We start from the raw sequence: 19,072 nt of genomic DNA on the forward strand, positions 1-19,072 counted from the left end.
TCAAGATTGAGACCGGGAAGAGTAACCTCTGGAGGAGCCACCTCGCCCACAGGGTGTATATCTCTGCTGACCCCGGAAGCAAGGACGGGAAGGCGCAAAAGATCGAGATTGTTTCGGACTGTCCTCTGGTAGCTTATGAACCTTGTTTTCCCCCAAGGAATTGATAAGCTGCTCAAGGTCCTCTCCAAAAAGCAACTTACCCTTGAAAGGCAACGTGCCCAACCTTGCCTTGGAGGAGGGGTCCGCGGACCAATTGCGCAGCCAGAGAAGCCGTCTAGCGGAGACCGCCGAGACCATCGCTTTCGCCTGGACGCAGAGGAGGTCGTAGAGTGCATCTGCCCCATATGTGATGACACTTTCCAAATGTTCAGCCTGCTCCGCCTCTGCAGACAGGTGGTCCTGGGTGCCGAGCAATTGTTGAACCCACCTGAGACCTGCCCGCTGCATGAGACTGCTGCAGATAGTCGCCTGGACTCCCAAGGCCAGAACCTCAAAGATACGCTTTAGATGGACCTCGAGCTTACGATCCTGGACGTCCTTCAGGGCCGTCACCCCCACTACTGGGATAGTGGTGGGATAGCAGAGACTGAAGAATTGACTGTGGGAATCCTCAGCATGTCCAAGCAGTCCTCCGGGAGGGGGTAAAGCTTGTCCAAAGCCCTCCCCACCCGGAGCCCCGCTTCGGGAGCTTCCCATTCCCATAGGAGTAGTAACTTATGCATAGGGTGGAAGGGAAAAGCACTTGCTGGAGCCCTGAGTCCCGCCAGGACTGGGTCCATATCCTTGTGCAAAGAAGCCGTAAGCATATCTGGAGGGTGCCCCTCCAGTCCTAGTTCGACAAAGGGGATGAGGGGCTCCAACTCCTCCCTTTGAAACATGCAGAGGACTCAGGGGTCATCGCCCTCCGAGGGGGGGGGGGGGAAGTGCCCCTGCTAAATCTGTAGTGGGATCCGGATCCTGAGCAACGAGGGGTGCCAGGGGGATCAGGAATGGGAGGCACCCCCAGGACCACCCACATCCTAACGAGCCTCTGCAGCTCCGGAGTCGGGAGGATGGTCGTCTGAGCCGGTCGAGGGATTTTTGCCAGCAGGGAACCTGGGGAAGTGTCCTCCTCCTCCTGTAAGTTGGCCAAATAAGACTTGTGCAAAAGCAGCACAAATTCTGAAGAAAAACGGGAGCTAGCCTTGCCGGGGGGGGGGGGGGGGGGGGGGGAGTCAGGGATCTCATCTCTAGAAGGCTCGGGGCTTAAATTGGGGGGGGGGAAAAAAACTCCTCCAAAATTGCATCCCCAGCCCCTGGCAGCTCCGAATTGGGAGCTGCCGAAATTCCCAAAATGGCCACCGTTCCTGCAGTTTGCCAATCCGGGAACAGCCTGGCCATGTGGCGGAGAGCGCGACCCCAAGCTAAATTTGTCAGCGCTGCCGAGGAGGGACCCTCCTTACCCAGCAGGCACGTGGCGCAGAGGGCTTCTCTCTTCCCCCTCCCCCCCCCATGCGATGCAGGAACTTGGCTGCGGCATCCCCCGTGAAGAGGCACTGCAAACTGCACTGAAGAGAAAAAAACAGCTGAGAGAAAAATCTTTGAAGTGCAGGTAAGGAGCAGAGGGCAGGAGAGTGAACCCTGCACACTCTACTGGGCTGGCTGCCGGCCTGCTTAAGAATTAAATTTACTTCCCCCTTCTTGTAAACCTGTTATTATAATAAAATTAATTATCCTAATATCTAATTTTTTTTTTTTTTTTTTTTTTTTTAACTGAGGGGGAGAAAAGGGAGCGCTCGAAGCCCTCAAGGCAGCCAGCGAGGGGGGGGGGTGAGTGACTGGACCACCAATATCGACACCCCCCCCCCCCCCCCACCATGACGCAGTTTCGGACCTAGGCTATGCCCTGCACAAGGGGTCAAACTCCCCTAGGTCCGGCAAGAGCCAGGAGACAAACGTCTCCTGTGCAAGGAAGAGAGAGAGAGTCCAAGTGAGTGAGTGTGTGTATATATAATTTTTTTTTTTTAAACATTAAAGAAATGGGAAAAAATACAATACTACTTGCTTGATCCTATAGGGAAAGAAAGCAAGGGCTGAACAGCCCAGATCAGGAGACCGCAGGGTGAGCTGATCCATCTGCTGGAGACAGACAAATACTGAAGGGCTGCAGGGTAGGCTCTGTCCTGATATAGGATACCCTTTCAATTTTAGTCTGTCTCCATCTGCTGGACAGGAGGCTCAACCCATGGTCTGGACTGATCCTGGTACGTACAGGGAACCAGGTTTAGTGAAATCAGAGGAAGACAATTCACCCTGAGGCTCCAAACAGAGCTAGCACAAGTCAGCGGGCACGTCTGACTGAGATGCTCATATAATAAGCTGTGCAAAGAGAAAGACACTTGGGCTTATTAGGTATAGGCACTATTATGGCCAACAACATGCTGAGCGGCAGCCAGAGGTGTACATCTAGCTTTTTTTTTTTTCTTTTTTGAGACAGGCACTCAGCTAGGCACCTAGAAATTGTGTGTCCAACACTTAGGAGGCCAAAAATTAAGCACACAAAAGAAAACTTAAGCGCAGTCGTACTTGTTCACATAGGTAAGCATGTGGCCACTAAGTGTCGCTTAACATGGGCGCACAGACAACAAGGCCCCACTGTGCACCAAAAAACTGGATGCACAACCTGGATGTACAGCGAGACACACACCCCAGATGGACAATCCTGTAGAGGGCAGCCTTAGAAAGTGCACGAAAAGCCATTGCAGCCTACCACAGTGTGTAGTGAAAAGCCTCAGAGCAGGTTATAGCCTAAGGAGGCTGCTTAACTTGCCCACATCCCTCAACCTCCCACAGAGCAGAATGAACGTTGGACCAGCACAGTGAGCATGGAGATCAGGGGAGGAGGAAACCCTGTACAACAAAAAAACTTTCTGCTAAGCTTCTGTATCTAATTTACTGGAGACAGACATTGTCTCTGGCTGCGGGGAGAGAGGGCATGTGTTGTCACCACTACGCTATGCTTCCTGTCCCTGCTGCCTTTTAGCCACTCAAGCAGCTAAGTCCACATCGGTAAATCCAGCTACTGGAGCAAGGCACACCATGGAGACCATGGAAATCATCTCAGAAATTCTCAACTGGGGGAGAAATCGTTTGGTATCACCTCAGGAGAGCAGTGTGAATTTTATCCTTAATTCTCCTTTATTTTAAAATGAAACAATCCCTAGTGATGATATGCATGTCCATCATCTGCTGGAAACAGAGAATACTGGCAGGCTGATGTCACTGCAGGGGTGTATATATTGTGATGTTAGTTTACTCCGTCTCTATCTGCTGGTAGGAATGCATAACCCACTTGGCTCTGGATTCATATGACTGGATGCTAAGAAAAGTATTATTAGCTGGATTACCTATTCCCATAGAAACCAAAGTGAAAAATCTAGGAGTCTTTTTGGACTCTGTTGTCTATGAAGCAGCAAATTTGTTGTGCATCAAAAGTGGCTTTCTATAAACTTAAAATGGTTAGACCACTGAGGTTTTTGTTACCTCATGATCTATTTTGTTCAGTAATACAGGCTCTAGTGTTAAGTCATTTAGATTACTGAGGCATATTGTATGTGGGATTACCAGATAAATTAACTCAAGTGCTGTAACTAGTTCTGAATGCCACCGCTCGAGTTTAGACTGGTCTCTCGAGAAGAGAGCATGTCACTCCGGTTCTGCAAGAACTTCAATGGAGGATTTAGGAGGTTGAACATGTTCAAGCTTCTGAAACATCCTCAACCATGTGTTTTATCTGGTATATTCCAAAACAGGCCTTAAGATCAGAAGGTGCCCACTTGGTAGCTATCCTTCCTGCCAACAAGTTCAAATGGGTTCAGACAAGAGCATGGGTTTTCTCATCTATGGCTGTTGCTAAAATGGAATAAGCTGCTTTGGGAGCAGCAAGCTATAAAAGTGTTTAGCAAGGTCTTAATGTTTTTTGAAAAGGCTTTTAGATGAATTATATGCATTTGTTTGTGTTTAATGTTATGTTTTATAGACTTGTGTCATTTTATGTGATTTTATGAGTATATTGTGAACTGCAATGATAGGTCAGGGGTCCTCACTGTTTAACAAAGTCCAAAGAAAAAAGGATTTTGCATAGTATGTGAGCCAGTGTGTTACATCTCAAATGAACACCTGCTCTCCCTAGCCTAAAAACAGAGACTAGTAGTATACAAAATAACACCCTTATTAAACAATCTTTATTCAAATTTTAATGGACAAAGAACAACTGATATAAAATAAACCAGAAGAAATGAATCTTAAAATTTACCCATGGTAGTGAGCCATTTGGTGTGTTAGACTGATCACATCATATATGTGTTTTTCAGGGAGAATGGGGGTGCAAGGAACCCACACCACACTCATATTGTTCAAAGCAGTACTTCAACCAAGCCAGCTGAATTCAGTGAGGTTAAATATCCTCCCTATGGATGTACAACATTAAAATAGTTCTACATATCCTCAGACAGGGAAATAATTTTTTTAAATGTCTCATTTTTAATACAGTGGAAAACTCTCTCCCCCCCATGGCAGTGCCCAACAGCATTCCACTCCACAAAATTCAGGTGGTGTGTTTCAGGGAAGCTGTGGCAGCCCCAAAATACGTGAGTTTTCTTTATTCTAAAGACTACACGAAGGGCATGTCAGCCTAGCCATTTTGTGTTGAAATACTGCATTTTATAGAAAATACACTTGTCAGCAGTTGCTAAATCAATTTTTACAGTGTTATACATAAACTTGTAATAAGATCACATCCAAGAGGTACATGAGTTCCCCCTTTAACATTACCAATATTTCCCATATAGCAACTACAAACTAGAACATTTTAGACAGGCTTGTAGTCTAGCTTTGACTCTAGTTTCTTGGAATCAGCAACTTTTCTGACAGCCTTCATGAAGTCTTCCTGAACAACAAAATCATGATCTGCTCGAATAGCAAACATACCTATAAATAAAAAAAAGAATTTAGGGAGGAAACCGGTTCCACAATAACTATTTGCAAAATAGCACCTATAAATAACTAGCATTATAGTCCTATGCTGTTCTTAGATGTTACACTTCGAATGATGCCTGCAAAGGGTTCTGATTAGGGCACGAATGTGCTGATCCTTATGTAATGGAGAAACTGGAATAAGCTTTTCAAAGCTATCATTTAATATCTTTGAAATTAAAGTATGGAAAAGCAGAACAAAAAGATTTAACAACTTAATAGCAAACTGTATTCTCAAATATTTTCTAGCAATGTTTTAGTAATGGTGCACTTTTTTTTTTTGAGTACAGTAACATTTGACTTCCATTCCCTCATCTCTGTCCCCCAGTCCCAAGCACAATACCTCACCATTGCATGTCTTCCTTAAGAGAGGCAGCTACAAGCTATCTGAAATTTGCTTATTTATATCTGGTCTAAGTATATTCCTTGGCTGAGTTTTGTAATATTTTGTGCCTTTGAGGAGGTTTATTTTACTTGTAAACAAAAGTCCAAATGTGTGCATTGGGGCTGAAAAAAGAAAAAAAGTTCCATAAGTTTTATCAGTGATTCTAGGGGGAGGGGCTCAGAAATTAGCAATTGTTTGTCTGTCTTCCTGTGAGAGGCAGCTACAGGCTATCTGAAATTTTATTTTCCCTACAAGTAATCTCAACTGTTTAGTTTCTTCCTTCCCTCCCTACCCCTCTCTGACTACTTTCCTTAGTCTTCCCTAGACTCTTAATTATCTTCAATTACTTCACCTCCCATTACATAGTAGTTCCTAACAGCTCAGACAATAGTAACAAACTGTCATATTGCTTGTAAAAAGTTTGGTCTTCATATTCTACTTATTAATCTTTACTGCTAACACTAATACTTTTAGTTTTTATTTCAACTACCTATTAAAAATCTTTGCTAGAGCCTAAAATTTACCATACATTTATCCATAGGATTTTAAGGAATTAGTGATAATTTTACAGAATGTCTTTCATTCAATGCAACAATTGTGGTGCTTATGTTCCAAGGCCTACCATTTGGAGAATCAAAAGGTTGTCCCTTTTGCTTTCAGCTGTCTGCAATTAAAATAGAGCTGAATCATCTAAGGGAGGAATTGTCCAGGTTTCTATTAACCTCCCCTTCCTTGAACCATCCAGTATCTCTCACCCATCTCCCACAAAGGTTTCAGAAACCCAGGAAAAAGTGGTTTACAGCGGGCTCTGGTAGAACAAGACATGTGACAGACCACCCACCTTCTCCAACTTTGCAGTATCCTGTGCATCAACCCCCACTCCCCCAGAAATATTGGACATCAGGATTCAAAAACCCAGGAACAACTGGGTAACCGTGGGCTCTGGCAGAATAAGACTTGTGATGAAGAGACTCCCACTCTTCTATTGTTATCCCTACATAAATGCTTTTTCTGCATTGGAGAATGAAGAAACCTCAGCAATAGATTTTTAAGTGATTTCTAAAAGTGAAGTCATCCAAAGCACCCAGAAGCCCTTCAACAATCAAATGTCAAAAGAAGGCTGCTTCTGCTGGGAGGCTCCCATCAGAGGAACCAATTTGGGAGCACTTTTTGATGGTGACATCAGTTAAATGCCTTCCAGGATCCTCAGCAAGTAGAAATGCAAACCGGATAGCCCAAGTCATTGAAGAAGAAAGCAGGAACTTTGATATCAATGTTATCATCCATCTGGGGACCAATGACCTCAATAAAAATGGCTTCCATGAAGTACAGAAAGATTTCCAAAATCTAGGAAAGATGATAAAACACACTGCAAAGACTTTTGCCTTTTCAGAAGTACTACCTGTTCATGAAAAGGGAAATGAGAAGCTATGCCAAATAGATAATTTCAATTCCTGGCTCAAAACCTGGTGTATAGAAAGTGGTTTTGGATGCATTGGAGACTGGGGTCTTATATGGAACAGTAAAAAAGCTATATGGTAAGGATGGCCTACATTTGTCTGTAGTAGGAAGGAGGATGCTAAGTGAGAAATCCAGATCATATATTATCAGACATTTAAACTAAAGAATAGGGGTGGCAGAAGATGGCCAATGAAACTGATATGTCACCCCCAATCAATACAGAAAGTGAGAGGAGAAAATAAAATCAATCAGCTCAAAAAAGCAGATGACTAGGAAGTGCAACAAATTAAGGGAGAAACATTAGAAAGCTATGACCACAAATGCATGTAATTTGGGCAATAAAATCCCAGACCTGCAGGCCCTAATGGTAGAGGCAGACTTGGACATTGTTGCTGTTAGAGACATGGTTCACAGATTTTTATGATTGGGATATGGCCATACCGGGCTATAACTTAAGGAAAGACAGAGGCCAGAAAAGGGGGAGTAGCAGCTCTTTATGACAAAAACAATATCCAAGCAACTGAACTGCAAGGAATGTGGGATAGAAAATAAGCATTATGGGCCGTCCTAAAAAAAAAAAAAAAAGATGGTGCATCCATTTTTTTTTTTTTTACTTGCGGGGTTTACAGGCCTCCGACTCAAATGGAAGAACTAGACAGAGATCTGGTCGAAGACATCCAAAAGGTGGGAAAGAAGGGAGAAGTGTTGTTTTTTGAAGATTTTAATCTCCTGGACAAAGACTGGAGAATCCCTTCTGCGGAATCTACCAGAAGTAGAAAGATAGTGGATGCCCTGCAAGGGACTCTGTTCAGACAAATGGTAAAGGAACCCACGAGGAAGGGAGTTATACTTGACCTAGTGCTCACATGGGGATGTCTAATGTCCAGGTGGGTGCCCACCTCAGCACCAGTGATCAAATGGTATGGTTTGACATCACAAATAGGATACAGAGAGTTCACATGAAGACCCGAGTTTTGAATTTCAAAAATACAGACTTTGTTGAAATGGGGGACGTACCTGGAGGTAGAACTAGAAGACTGGGAGAAAATGTGAGAGGTGGAACAGTGGACCAAACTAAAAGGTTTTGTTACAAAGGCAACAAATCTATGTTAGAAAAAGTAAACAAAAGTAAGAGTGGCTGATAAAATAAAAGCAAAAAGAACAGTGTTCAAGAAATATAAAGAATCCCAAAAAGAGGAACACAGGGAAGAATATCTGGTAAAACTGAGGGAGACGAAGAAAGAAATCCAGAAAGGAAAAAGTCAGGCGGAAGAAAGGATTGCCAAAGAGGTAAAGCGATGTGACAAACCATTTTTCACATATATCAGAAAAAGAGAGAAAGGTCCAAAGTGATATAGTGAAACTGAAAGGTGACAAAAGGTATGGAGAGAGACAAAGAAATGACTGAAATAAACAAATATCAGTTCGATGTTCATTAAAGATGACCCTGGAGGACAGTCACTAGTTGACAAAACTGTGGATGGGGGTGGAATAGACAAAACTCCGTTTACAGAAGAGAATGTATGGGAAGAACTAGGAAAACGAAGTGGACAAGGCCATGGGGGCCACATGAGGTACATCCCAGGATGCTGAGAGAGCTCAGAGATGTGCTGGCAAGTCCGCTGAAGGACCTTTTCAATAGATCCCTGGAAATGGGAGTGGTACCGCAAGATTGGAGAAGAGCGGTGGTGGTCCCGCTTCACAAGAGTGGGACCAGAGAGAAAACTACAGGCCGGTTAGCCTCATCTCTGTGGTGGAAAAATTAATGGAGACTCTGCTGAAGGAAAGGATAATGAACTATCTACAATCCAGTGGGTTGCTGGATCTGAAGCAGCATGGATTCACCAGGGGAAGTCCTGTCAGACAAATCTGATTGATTTTTTTTTTTTTTTTAAATTGGGTGACTAGAGAATTGGATTAGGGAAGAACTCTCAATGTGATTTACTTGGATTTAAGTAAAGTTTTTGATACAGTTCCACATAGGAAACTCATGAACAAAATGAAAAGCTTGGGAGTGGGTGCTAAGGTAGTAGTGTGGATTGCATCTTGGTTGACTGACAGGAGACAGCATGTAATGGTAAATGGAATCTACCCTGAAGAAAGAACGGTGTTAAGTGGAGTGTCTCAGGGATCGGTTTTGGGACCAATTCTGTTCAATATCTTTGGTGAGTGACCTGGTGGAAGGGATAGAAGGTAAAGTGATTTAAGAAAGCTTGAAAAGTGGTTGAACATTTGGCAGCTGGGATTCAATGCCAAGAAGTGCAGAGTCATTCTCTGGGGTGCAGCAATCCAACGGGCCAATTCAGTAAAAACGCGGGAGAGCGGACGAACGCCCGCTCTCCCGGCACAGCACTGGCCACTCGCTGGTGCACGTGATTCAGTATGTAAATTAGGTGGTGCGGTAGAAACGGGCAAAAGGAGGCGCTAGGGACACTAGCGTGTCCCTAGCGCCTCCTTTTGACCCAGAGCGGCGGCTGTCAGCGGGTTTGACAGCCGATGCTCAATTTTGCCAGCGTCTGTTCTTGAGCCCGCTAACAGCCATGGGCTCGGAAACCGGCAAAATTGAGCGTTCGGTTTTCGGCCCGACAGCCGCCGGCCCAATTTAGATTTTTTTTTTTTTTTTTTACTTTTTATACCCTTCGGGACCCCGGACTTAATATCGCTATGATATTAAGTTGGAGGGTGCACAGAAAAGCAGGGTGCACTTTCCCGGTGCCAGCAGAAACTAGCGCCTACCTTTGGGTAGGCGTTGTGCGGCTTGGCTGCACATTTTACTTACTGTATCCCGCGCGCATACCTAATAGGACCATCAACATGCATTTGCGGGTTGGATGTGCATTTTCCGCCCCTTACTGAATAAGGGGTAAGGGAAGACGCGCGTCCAATGGCAGGTTAACAGTGCGCTCCGGAGTGCACTGTACTGTATCGGCCCACAAAAAAAGAGTTGTATGTGTTGAGTGTGAAAGACTGGGAGAGGGACCTTGATGTGATAGTGTCAGATAATCTGAAGGCAGCAAAGCAGTGACACAAGGTGATAGCTAAAGCCAGAAGAATGCTGGGCTGCATAAAGAGGAATAACCAGTAAGAAAAGAGGTGATAATGACCTTGTACAGGTCCTTGGTGAGGCCTCACCCTTGGAGTACTTTGTTCTGTACTGGTACCTGTATCTCAGAAAGGATAAAGACAGGAAAGAGGCGATCCAAAGAGGAGCAACCAAAATGGTGAGGGGGTCAGCATTGGAAGATTTATGAGGAGAGGCTAAAGGATCTGAATATGTAGTCACATGATTTTTTACCCGCCGGTGAGAAATTACATGTGCATGCGATGCAAAGAGCTCCTGGCTCTCAGGGAACAAGTCTGATCTCTGGAGGCTAGAGTGGCAGACCTGGAAGAGCCGAGGTAGACAGAGGTATATAGATGAGACCTTCAGGGACATAGTAGCCAAGTCCCAACTTCAGACTGGCAACCCTGGTGCTGCCTTGGAGGAAGGTGATGCTCTCCAATCATGAGACCAACCTGGTGCAGCAAGAAAGGATCCTGTAACAAGGACCTGCTCTCCAGGTGATGCATTGTCCTTTTGCACTGAGGATATCTCCCAAGGCCTACTGCCCAGGAGGGAAGAGTTAGGTCGGCAGTCATAGTTGGTGATTAGATTAGGAATGTAGACAGCTGGGTGGCTAATGGGCGTGAGGATCACCTGGTAACATGTCTACCTGGTGCAAAAGGTGGCAGACCTCACGCGTCACCTAGATAGGATTTTAGACAGTGCTGGGGAGGAGCCGGCTGTCGTGGTACATGTGGGCACCAACGACATAGGAAAATGTGGGAGGGAGGTTCTGGAAGCCAAATTTAGGCTCTTAGGTAGAAAGCTTAAATCCAGAACCACCAGGGTAGCATTCTCTGAAATGTTCCCTGTTCCATGCGCAGGTCACCAGAGGCAGGCAGAGCTCCGGAGTCTCAATGCGTGGATGAGATGATGGTGCAAGGAAGAGGGATTCAGTTTTGTTAGGAACTGGGGAACTTTTTGGGGAAGGAGGAGTCTCTTCTGAAGGGATGGGCTCCACCTTAACCAGGGTAGAACCAGACTGCTGGCGCTAACCTTTAAAAAGGAGATAGAGCAGCTTTTAAACTAGAACAAAGGGGAAAGCTGACAGTCGCTCAGCAGCGCATGGTTCGGAGAGAGGTATCTTCAAAGGATACTAATGATGCATTAGAATTAGGGCATCCTGACAGTGAGATTCCAATAAGAAAAATAGTCCAAGTGCCTGTAACTAAAAACTCCGCTGAGATAAAAAATTCTAACTTATCCCTATCAATTAAAAAGCAGAATGAAAATACAAACAAAAAACAAACTTTGAAATGTTTGTATGCTAATGCCAGAAGTCTAAGAAGTAAAATGGAAGAATTAGAGTGTATAGCAGTGAATGATGACAGACTTAATTGGCATCTCAGAGTCATGGTGGAAGGAGGACAACCAATGAGACAGTGCTATACCGGGGTACAAATTATCTCTCAATGACAGAGAGGAGAACCCGGGAGGCGGTGTGGCGCTTTATGTCCCGGATGGCATAGAGTCCAACAGGATAAACATCCTGCATGAGACTAAATGCATAATCAAATCTTTATGGGTAGAAATCCCTTGTGTGTCGGTGAAGACTATAGTGATAGGAGTATACTACTGTCCACCTGGTCAAGATGGTGAGACTGACAATGAAATGCTAAGAGAAATTAGGGAAGCTAACCAAATTGGTAGTGCAGTAATAATGGGAGATTTCAATTACCCCAATATTGACTGGGTAAATGTATCATCGGTACATGCTAGCGATATAAAGTTCCTGGATGGAATAAATGACATTTTTATGGAGCAATTGGTTCAGGAACCTACATGAGAGAAAGCAATTTTAGATCTAATTCTCAGTGGAGCACAGGATTTGGTGAGAGAGGTAACTGTGGTGGGGCCACTTGGCAATATTGATCATATGATCAAATTTGAATTAATGAATGGAAGGGGGACAGTAAGCAAGTCCACAGCTCTCATGTAAACTTTCAAAAGGGAAACTTTGATAAAATGAGAAAAATAGTTAGAAAAAAACTGAAAGGAGCAGCTACAAAGGTAAAAAGTGTGAAGAGGCATGGTCATTGTTAAAAAATACCATCCTAGAAGCACAGTCCAGATGTATTCTATACATTAAAAAAGGTGGAAAGGCGGCAAAACGATTACCGGCATGGTTAAAAGGGGAGATGAAAGAAGCTATTTTAGCCAAAAGATCTTCATTCAAAAATTGGAAGAAGGATCCAACAGAAGAAAATAGGATAATGCATAAGCGTTGACAAGTTAAATGTAAGTCATTGATACAACAGGCTAAGAGAGAATTTGAAAAAGTTGGCCATAGAGGCAAAAACTCATAGTAAAAACTTTTTAAAATATATCCAAAGTAGAAAACCTGTGAGGGAATCAGTTGGACCGTTAGATGATCGAGGGGTTAAAGGGGCACTTAGAGAAGATAAGGCCATCGCGGAAAAATTAAATGATTTCTTTGCTTCGGTGTTTACTGAAGAGGATGTTGGGGAGGTACCCATACTGGAGAAAGTTTTCATGGGTAATGATTCAGATGGACTGAACCAAACCACGGTGAAACTAGAAGATGTGGTAGGCCTGATTGACAAACTGAAGAGTAGTAAATCACCTGAACCGGATGGTATACACCCCAGAGTTCTGAAGGAACTAAAAAATGAAATTTCAGACCTATTTGTAAAAATTTGTAGCCTATCATTAAAATCATCCATTGTACCTGAAGACTGGAGGACAGCTAATGTAACCCCAATATTTAAAAAGGGCTCCGGGGCAATCCAGGAAACTATAAACCAGTTAGCCTGACTTCAGTGCCAGGAAAAATAGTGGAAAGTGTTCTAAACATATAGAAAGACATGGTTTAATGGAATATAGTCAGCATGGCTTTACCCAAGGCAAGTCTTGCCTCACAAATCTGCTTCACTTTTTTTGAAGGAGTTAATAAACATGTGGATAAAGGTGAACCGGTAGATGTAGTGTACTTGGATTTTCAGAAGGCGTTTGATAAAAGTTCCTCATGAGAGGCTTCTAGGAAAAGTAAAAAAAAGTCATGGGATAGGTGGCGATGTCCTTTCATGGATTACAAACTGGCTAATAGACAGGAAACAGAGTAGGTTTAAATGGACAATTTTCTCAGTGGAAGGGTGTGGGCAGTGGATGCCTCAGGGATTATATATTTATAAATGATCTGGAAAGAAATAAGACGAGTGAGGTAATCAAATCTGCAGATACAAAATTGTTCAGAGTAGTTAAATCACAAGCAGATTTGATCAATTGCAGGAAAACCTTGTGAGACTGGAAAATTGGGCATCAAAATGGCAGATGAAATTTAATGTGGATAAGTGCAAGATGATGCATATAGGGAAAAATAACCCATGCAATAGTTACACAATGTTAGGTTCCATATTAGGTGCTACCACCCAAGAAAGAGGTCTAGGCGTCATAGTGGATAACACATTGAAATAGTCTGTTCTGCAGCAGTCAAAAAAGCAAACAATGTTGGGAATTATTACAAAGGGAATGGTGAATAAAATGGAAAATGTCATAATGCCTCTATTGCTCCATGGTGAGACCGCACCTTGAATTCTGTGTACCATTCTGGTCACCGCATCTCAAAAAAAGATATAATTGCGATGGAGAAGGTACAGAGAAGAGCGTCCAAAATGATAAGGGGAATGGAACAGCTCCCCTATGAGGAAAGACTAAAGAGGTTAGGACTTTTCAGCTTGGAAAAGAGACGGCTGAGGGGGGATATGATAGAGGTGTTTAAAATCATGAGAGGTCTAGAACGGGTAGATGGGAATTGGTTATTTACTCTTTCAGATAATAGAAAGACTAGGGGGCACTCCATGAAGTTAGCATGTGGCACATTTAAAACTAATTGGAGAAAGTTATTTTTCACTAAACGCACAATTAAACTCTGGAATTTGTTGCCAGAGGATGTGGTTAGTGCAGTTAGTATAGCTGTGTTAAAAAAAAAAAAAGGATTGGATAAGTTCTTGGAGAAGTCCATTACCTGCTATTAAGTTGACTTAGAAAATAGCCACTGCTATTACTAGCAACGGTAATATGGAATAGACTTAGTTTTTGGGTACTTGCCAGGTTCTTATGGCATGGATTGGCCACTGTTGGAAACAGGATGCTGGGCTTGATGGACCCTTGGTCTGACCCAGTATGGCATGTTCTTATGTATACTCTGGGAGGAGTGAAGGTCTGTATATCATCTCCCCTATAACTCCTGATATCTGAAAGGTTTTAATGATGCACAATCGTCAAACCTTTTCCGTTGGAAAGAAATCAATAGAACTAGGGGTCATGAAATAAAACTTCAGGCAGGACTCAGAACCAATGTCAAGAAATATTTCTTCACAGAGATGGTGGTGAATCCCTGGAATGCAATTCCGGAAGAGGTGAAGATGAAAGCAGTGAAGGAATTCAAAGGGGCATGATCTCTAAAGGCTAGATGTTGAGTGCATGGGAGTAACTTGCTAGTGTGGCAGCTGTTATCCTTAAGAAATACACCTTAATGTTAATACAACTCCATCATTGCTTTCTGCTTCAACAGCAGAGGGAAAAGGGGAATTGGATTCAGATAGCAACCAACAAGGGCCCCAACTTTACAATTTGGGGAACAAATAAACATGGGAGCAACTTGCTGATGTGGCACTTACTACCCTTTTTTCACTAAGCCTGATACTTTTGATGCAACTCCATGGCAAGGGTTAAGGGAAACTAGATTCAAACAGCATCTGAGGGCCCTGACTTATGGTCTGGGAAACTGATAAGCATGGGATAACCTGTACAGTTCAGCAGTTACTGCATAATTTTGCTAGGCAGACTAGGTGGATCATTTGGTTCTTTTCTGCTGTCATGTCTGTTTTCTTAAAGAGGCACTTTGATCTAGTGAACTCAAAATGGCAGCTGGGCAGACGTAATATTTGAGGGTACTTAGTGCTAAACATAGCAAGGCAACCACAGGAAAACTTAAATTTAAAAAAAAAAAAAAAAGCTTGTATTTACTCAAATTCAGTGCTTGGGACAGCAGCATGTTCCTGCAGTCTATTTCTAAAGGAAAAAAGTAAATCCAGAACCTTCAGAGAATTATTTAAAAAATGATTTTCTCTTTGTTTATGCATATCTCAAACAAGCTGCATGTCAACTTAGTTTACACCAAGTTGGATTTGTTGAACTACCTTGTTTCACAAGGCTGTAGTTAGTGCTACAGAAAGAGAACATCAGACAAGCCATGTGCTTCTAGAGTGTGTGCAATGTCAAATTCAGCTACAAAAAGCATGGTAAATGATTTGTTTGTACAATATAAGTTTGTGGGTGCACTTTTGCCCCCTTTTTTCTTTAGGTAAATTGTTTTCCCTGATGGGAAGTTTATTCTGAACACAGCTTTTGCTACTGCAATAAGATGAATTGTTCTGAGCTAAGTATTTTTTCACTTTTGTTTGAAGGATTATAGAATTTATGGTTCATGCAATGTTTTGAACATATGAATGAGAGCTTTCTGTGCCTATTATCTGATACAGTTTGCAGCCCATTGCGAGGCAAGAGACCGTAGATTGTATTTGGCACATTACTTCTGATGCTGTTTTCATTCTGAGAATGTTTGGTATTTACAATTAACCCATTTGGATGTGATGGTTTGTGGAACCTGTGCTTATATGTTAGATTTATTGGAGGTTCCTGCTTATTAATTGTTTTGGATTTTCCTAAGTATACTTAGAACATCACCTAACAGTGTTGCATATGCCAAAACATTACAAAAATAAAAGTGGACCAAATACTACAATTCCAGTTATTACTGCAGGGACAATCTGATCATAGATCTTTCAAATTTAGCCTCCTCCAAGTTATATATTTCCTTTATTATTCAAATCCAGACTATAAAAATAAGCATTTACATGAGGATGTCCAAGTATAAACTGACTCAGAATCCCTATTTCAGTCCAGAAACAGAGGGCAATAACTCAGGTCCCTTCCCCACACTTAAATAACAGGAGATGTGTCAAACATGGCGTTTTCCATCAAGAAGTTTGAATTTATCTAAAAAGCTTTTCCCTTACCAGCTTCGGTGCAAACATTTCTCAAATCTGCTCCATTAAATCCATCTGAAAGCTTCACAATTGCTTCATAATCTAGTCATAAAAGACAGTTCTAAGTCAGTGATAATCATGAAGCAAAACAGAAGTGGAATATGCCATCAAGAGCACAAATAAAATATACTTTCATATTTTGAAAAGCCTGGAATAGGAATTTCTATTAAACTTGCCAAGTTTCACTCTGATCATTTCCTTTGCCAAAAAGCAGAGTTGCTTACCTGTAACAGCTGTTCTCCCAGGACAGCAGGATGTTAGTCCTCCCATATGGGTGACATCATCAGATGGAGCCCTGTCACGGAACACTTTTGCCAAAGTTTCTAGAACTTTGACTGGCACACTGAACATGCCCAGCAAGCCACTAACCCTGTAGCCACAAGAGGTCCCCCTTCAGTCTCGTTTGTAGCAAAAAGTACGAGCAAAAAATAAGAAGAAAAACACTACTCAACCCAACTCCACGGGGTGGCGGGCGGGTTTCGTGAGGACTAACATCCTGCTGTCCTGGGAGAACACCTGTTACAGGTAAACAACTCTGCCTTCTCCCAAGGACAAGCAGGATGGTAGTCCTCACATATGGCTGAATAGCAAGCTACAGGCTGACTCATAATGAAGCAGGCCAACCAGCACACATGTGCAACAGGTACAACTGGGGTGCTGTTGGCAATGATGAGGGAGTCTGAAATTCACAGCAGGTCGAGGTAGGACAAGTTGGGTTTTTACACTGGGAATAAGTTCTGTAGGACAGACTGGCCAAAAATGGAGTCTTGTTGTCCAGCCTTGTCACGACAATAGTGGGCTGTGAAGGTGTGGAGAGCACTCCACATTGCAGCCCAGCAGATGTCGGCATTCGGTACTGAATGATAGTGTGCTACTTATGTTGCCATGGCCCTTACTGAGTGCGCCTTCATGCGTCCCTCAAGTGGAAGGTCTGCTTGTTGGTAGCAGAAAGCAATGCAGTCTGCCAACCAGTTGGAGAGAGTCTGCTTGCCCACCACAACTCCAAGCTTGTTTTTGTCAAAAGAAACGGAGTTGGGTGGACTTCGTGTGGACTGCAGCATGGTCTAAGTAAAATGCAAGTGCACTTTTACAGTCCAAGATGTGCAGAGCTCGCTCACCCGGATGAGCGTGAGGCCTTGGAAAGAAAGTGGAAATCTGTTACCACCTTAGGAAAGAATTTAGGGTGAGTGCTGAGAACCACTCTGTCATGGAGGAACCTCATATAGGGTGAGTATGTTACTAGGGTTTGCAACTCACTGACTCTGCGAGCAGATGTGATAGCTACCAGGAAAATTACTTTCCATGTAAGAAATCTGAATTTGCAGGAATGCAAGGGATCAAACTGAGAACGTATGAGCCGTGCAAGTACTACGTTGAGGTCCCATGCCATGACCAGTGGTCGTAGAGGAGGCTTAAGCTGTAGTAAGCTTCTCATGAATAGACTCAAGGGGTTGAGCCGTTATCGGGGCATCCCCTACTCCTTGATGGTAGGCAGAGATGGCACTGAGGTGTACTTCATATGGAGGAAGTCTGGAGACCAGATTCCGAGAGGTACCAGAGAATCTAAGAGCGCTGGGGTGGGGCAAGTAAAGGAATCTAACCCTTTCTGCATGCACCACACGGTGAACCTCTTCCATTTAGAGCAGTAAGACGTCCGCGTGGAAGGCTTTCGTGAAGCTACAATATCTTGAAAGACGCTACTAGAAAGGTTGAGGGGCCATAGGATCAACCTTTCAACATCCAGGCTGTCAGGGACAGGGTCTGGAGATTCAGGTGGTGCAACTTGCCATAATTTTGTGTTATGAGGTTGAGCATCGTGCCCAGGTGAATGGGTTCCTAGACAGAGAGGTCGAGAAGTATAGGAAACCAGACTTGGCGAGACCAATAAGGGGCTATGAGTATCATTGAGCCTCGATCCTGTTGCAGCTACACAAGAGTCTTACTTATTAGTGGTATCCGAGGATATGCATATAGCAGGCCTGTGTTCCAGGGGCAGGCAAAGGCATCCATGGTTGGTGCTCTTTGGTCCCTGTGTAAGGAGCAGAATCACTCCACTTTGTGGTTCTGGTTAGATGCAAAGAGGTCGATGCGCGCAACAGAGGGATCCAGAGACCCCTCATGGGGCTGGAAACTTCGGCTGAGGCGGTCCGCCACTGCATTCTTTGTGCCTGCAAGATAGGTGGCTCGCGTAGTATTGAGTGCGACAGGGCCTAGGTCCAAATCTGCGCTGCCTCTTGGCAGAGCAGGTAAGGGCCCGTGCCCCCCTGTTTGTTCAGGTACCACATTGCTACTTGGTTGTCTATTTGAATCAAGACAGTCTTGTTCGAGAGGCAGACCATGAATGCATAGAGGGCGTACCGCATCGCTCGAAGCTCTAGGAAGTTGATCTGATACGTTGCTTCGACTTTTGTCCAAATCCCTTGAGTTTGAAGGCCTGCAACATGGTCTCCCCAACCTAGGTTGGAGGCGTCCGTGGTTAAGGTCACCTGAGGAGCTGGTTGCTGGAAGGGAAGACCTGTTTGTAAATTGGCCTTGTGAGTCCACCAGGCAAGGGACAGACAAAGCTGGCTCATTATATGGACAAGGGACGAAAGCGGCTGAGTGGCTTGGTGCCACTGAGATTTTAGAGTCCATTGTGTCACTCTCATGGCTAGGCGTGCCATTCGGGTGACGTGGACTGTTGAAGCCATATGGCCAAACGTGAGTAATTGACAATCCGAGGCTGTTTGTCAATGGTGGATAGAGCTGGCAAGGTTGGACAGCGTGGTTGTACGGTTGTCGAGTAAGAATCCCTTGGCCACTGTGGTGTTCAGGTCTGCTCCTATAAAGGAGAAATGATGAGAAGGTGTTAAGTGGGATTTCAGGTAGTTGATCAGAAAACCCAGTGAGTGTAGAAGACGTATGGTGAGACCGAGGGAGTCGAGGGCTCCTTGTGTGGACTGGCTTTTTATGAGCCAGTCGTCTAGGTATGGAAAGACGTGGACGCCTTTGTGGCATAACTGTGCAGCCACGACTACCAGGCACTTTGTGAATACTCGA

General features: G+C 43.9%; 1 protein-coding gene across 2 annotated transcripts in view; it reads right to left on the reverse strand.

Annotated features, from left to right (window-relative positions):
- Window positions 1–4,204: 4,204 nt before the first annotated feature.
- The window catches only part of PSMC6 (proteasome 26S subunit, ATPase 6), a 92,987-nt gene continuing 78,119 nt past the window's right edge, over window positions 4,205–19,072 (reverse strand). For both annotated transcript variants that reach the window (XM_029598316.1, XM_029598315.1), the window contains 2 exons: window positions 16,004–16,075; window positions 4,205–4,968 (listed from right to left, as the gene is read on the reverse strand). In XM_029598316.1, coding sequence (XP_029454176.1) covers window positions 4,850–4,968; window positions 16,004–16,075 — 191 coding nt within the window. In that variant the 3' untranslated portion in view covers window positions 4,205–4,849. The remainder of the gene's footprint in view (window positions 4,969–16,003; window positions 16,076–19,072) is intronic.

The sequence above is a fragment of the Rhinatrema bivittatum genome, chromosome 4 (genome assembly GCF_901001135.1).
Source record: "Rhinatrema bivittatum chromosome 4, aRhiBiv1.1, whole genome shotgun sequence".
Lineage (NCBI taxonomy): Eukaryota > Metazoa > Chordata > Amphibia > Gymnophiona > Rhinatrematidae > Rhinatrema > Rhinatrema bivittatum.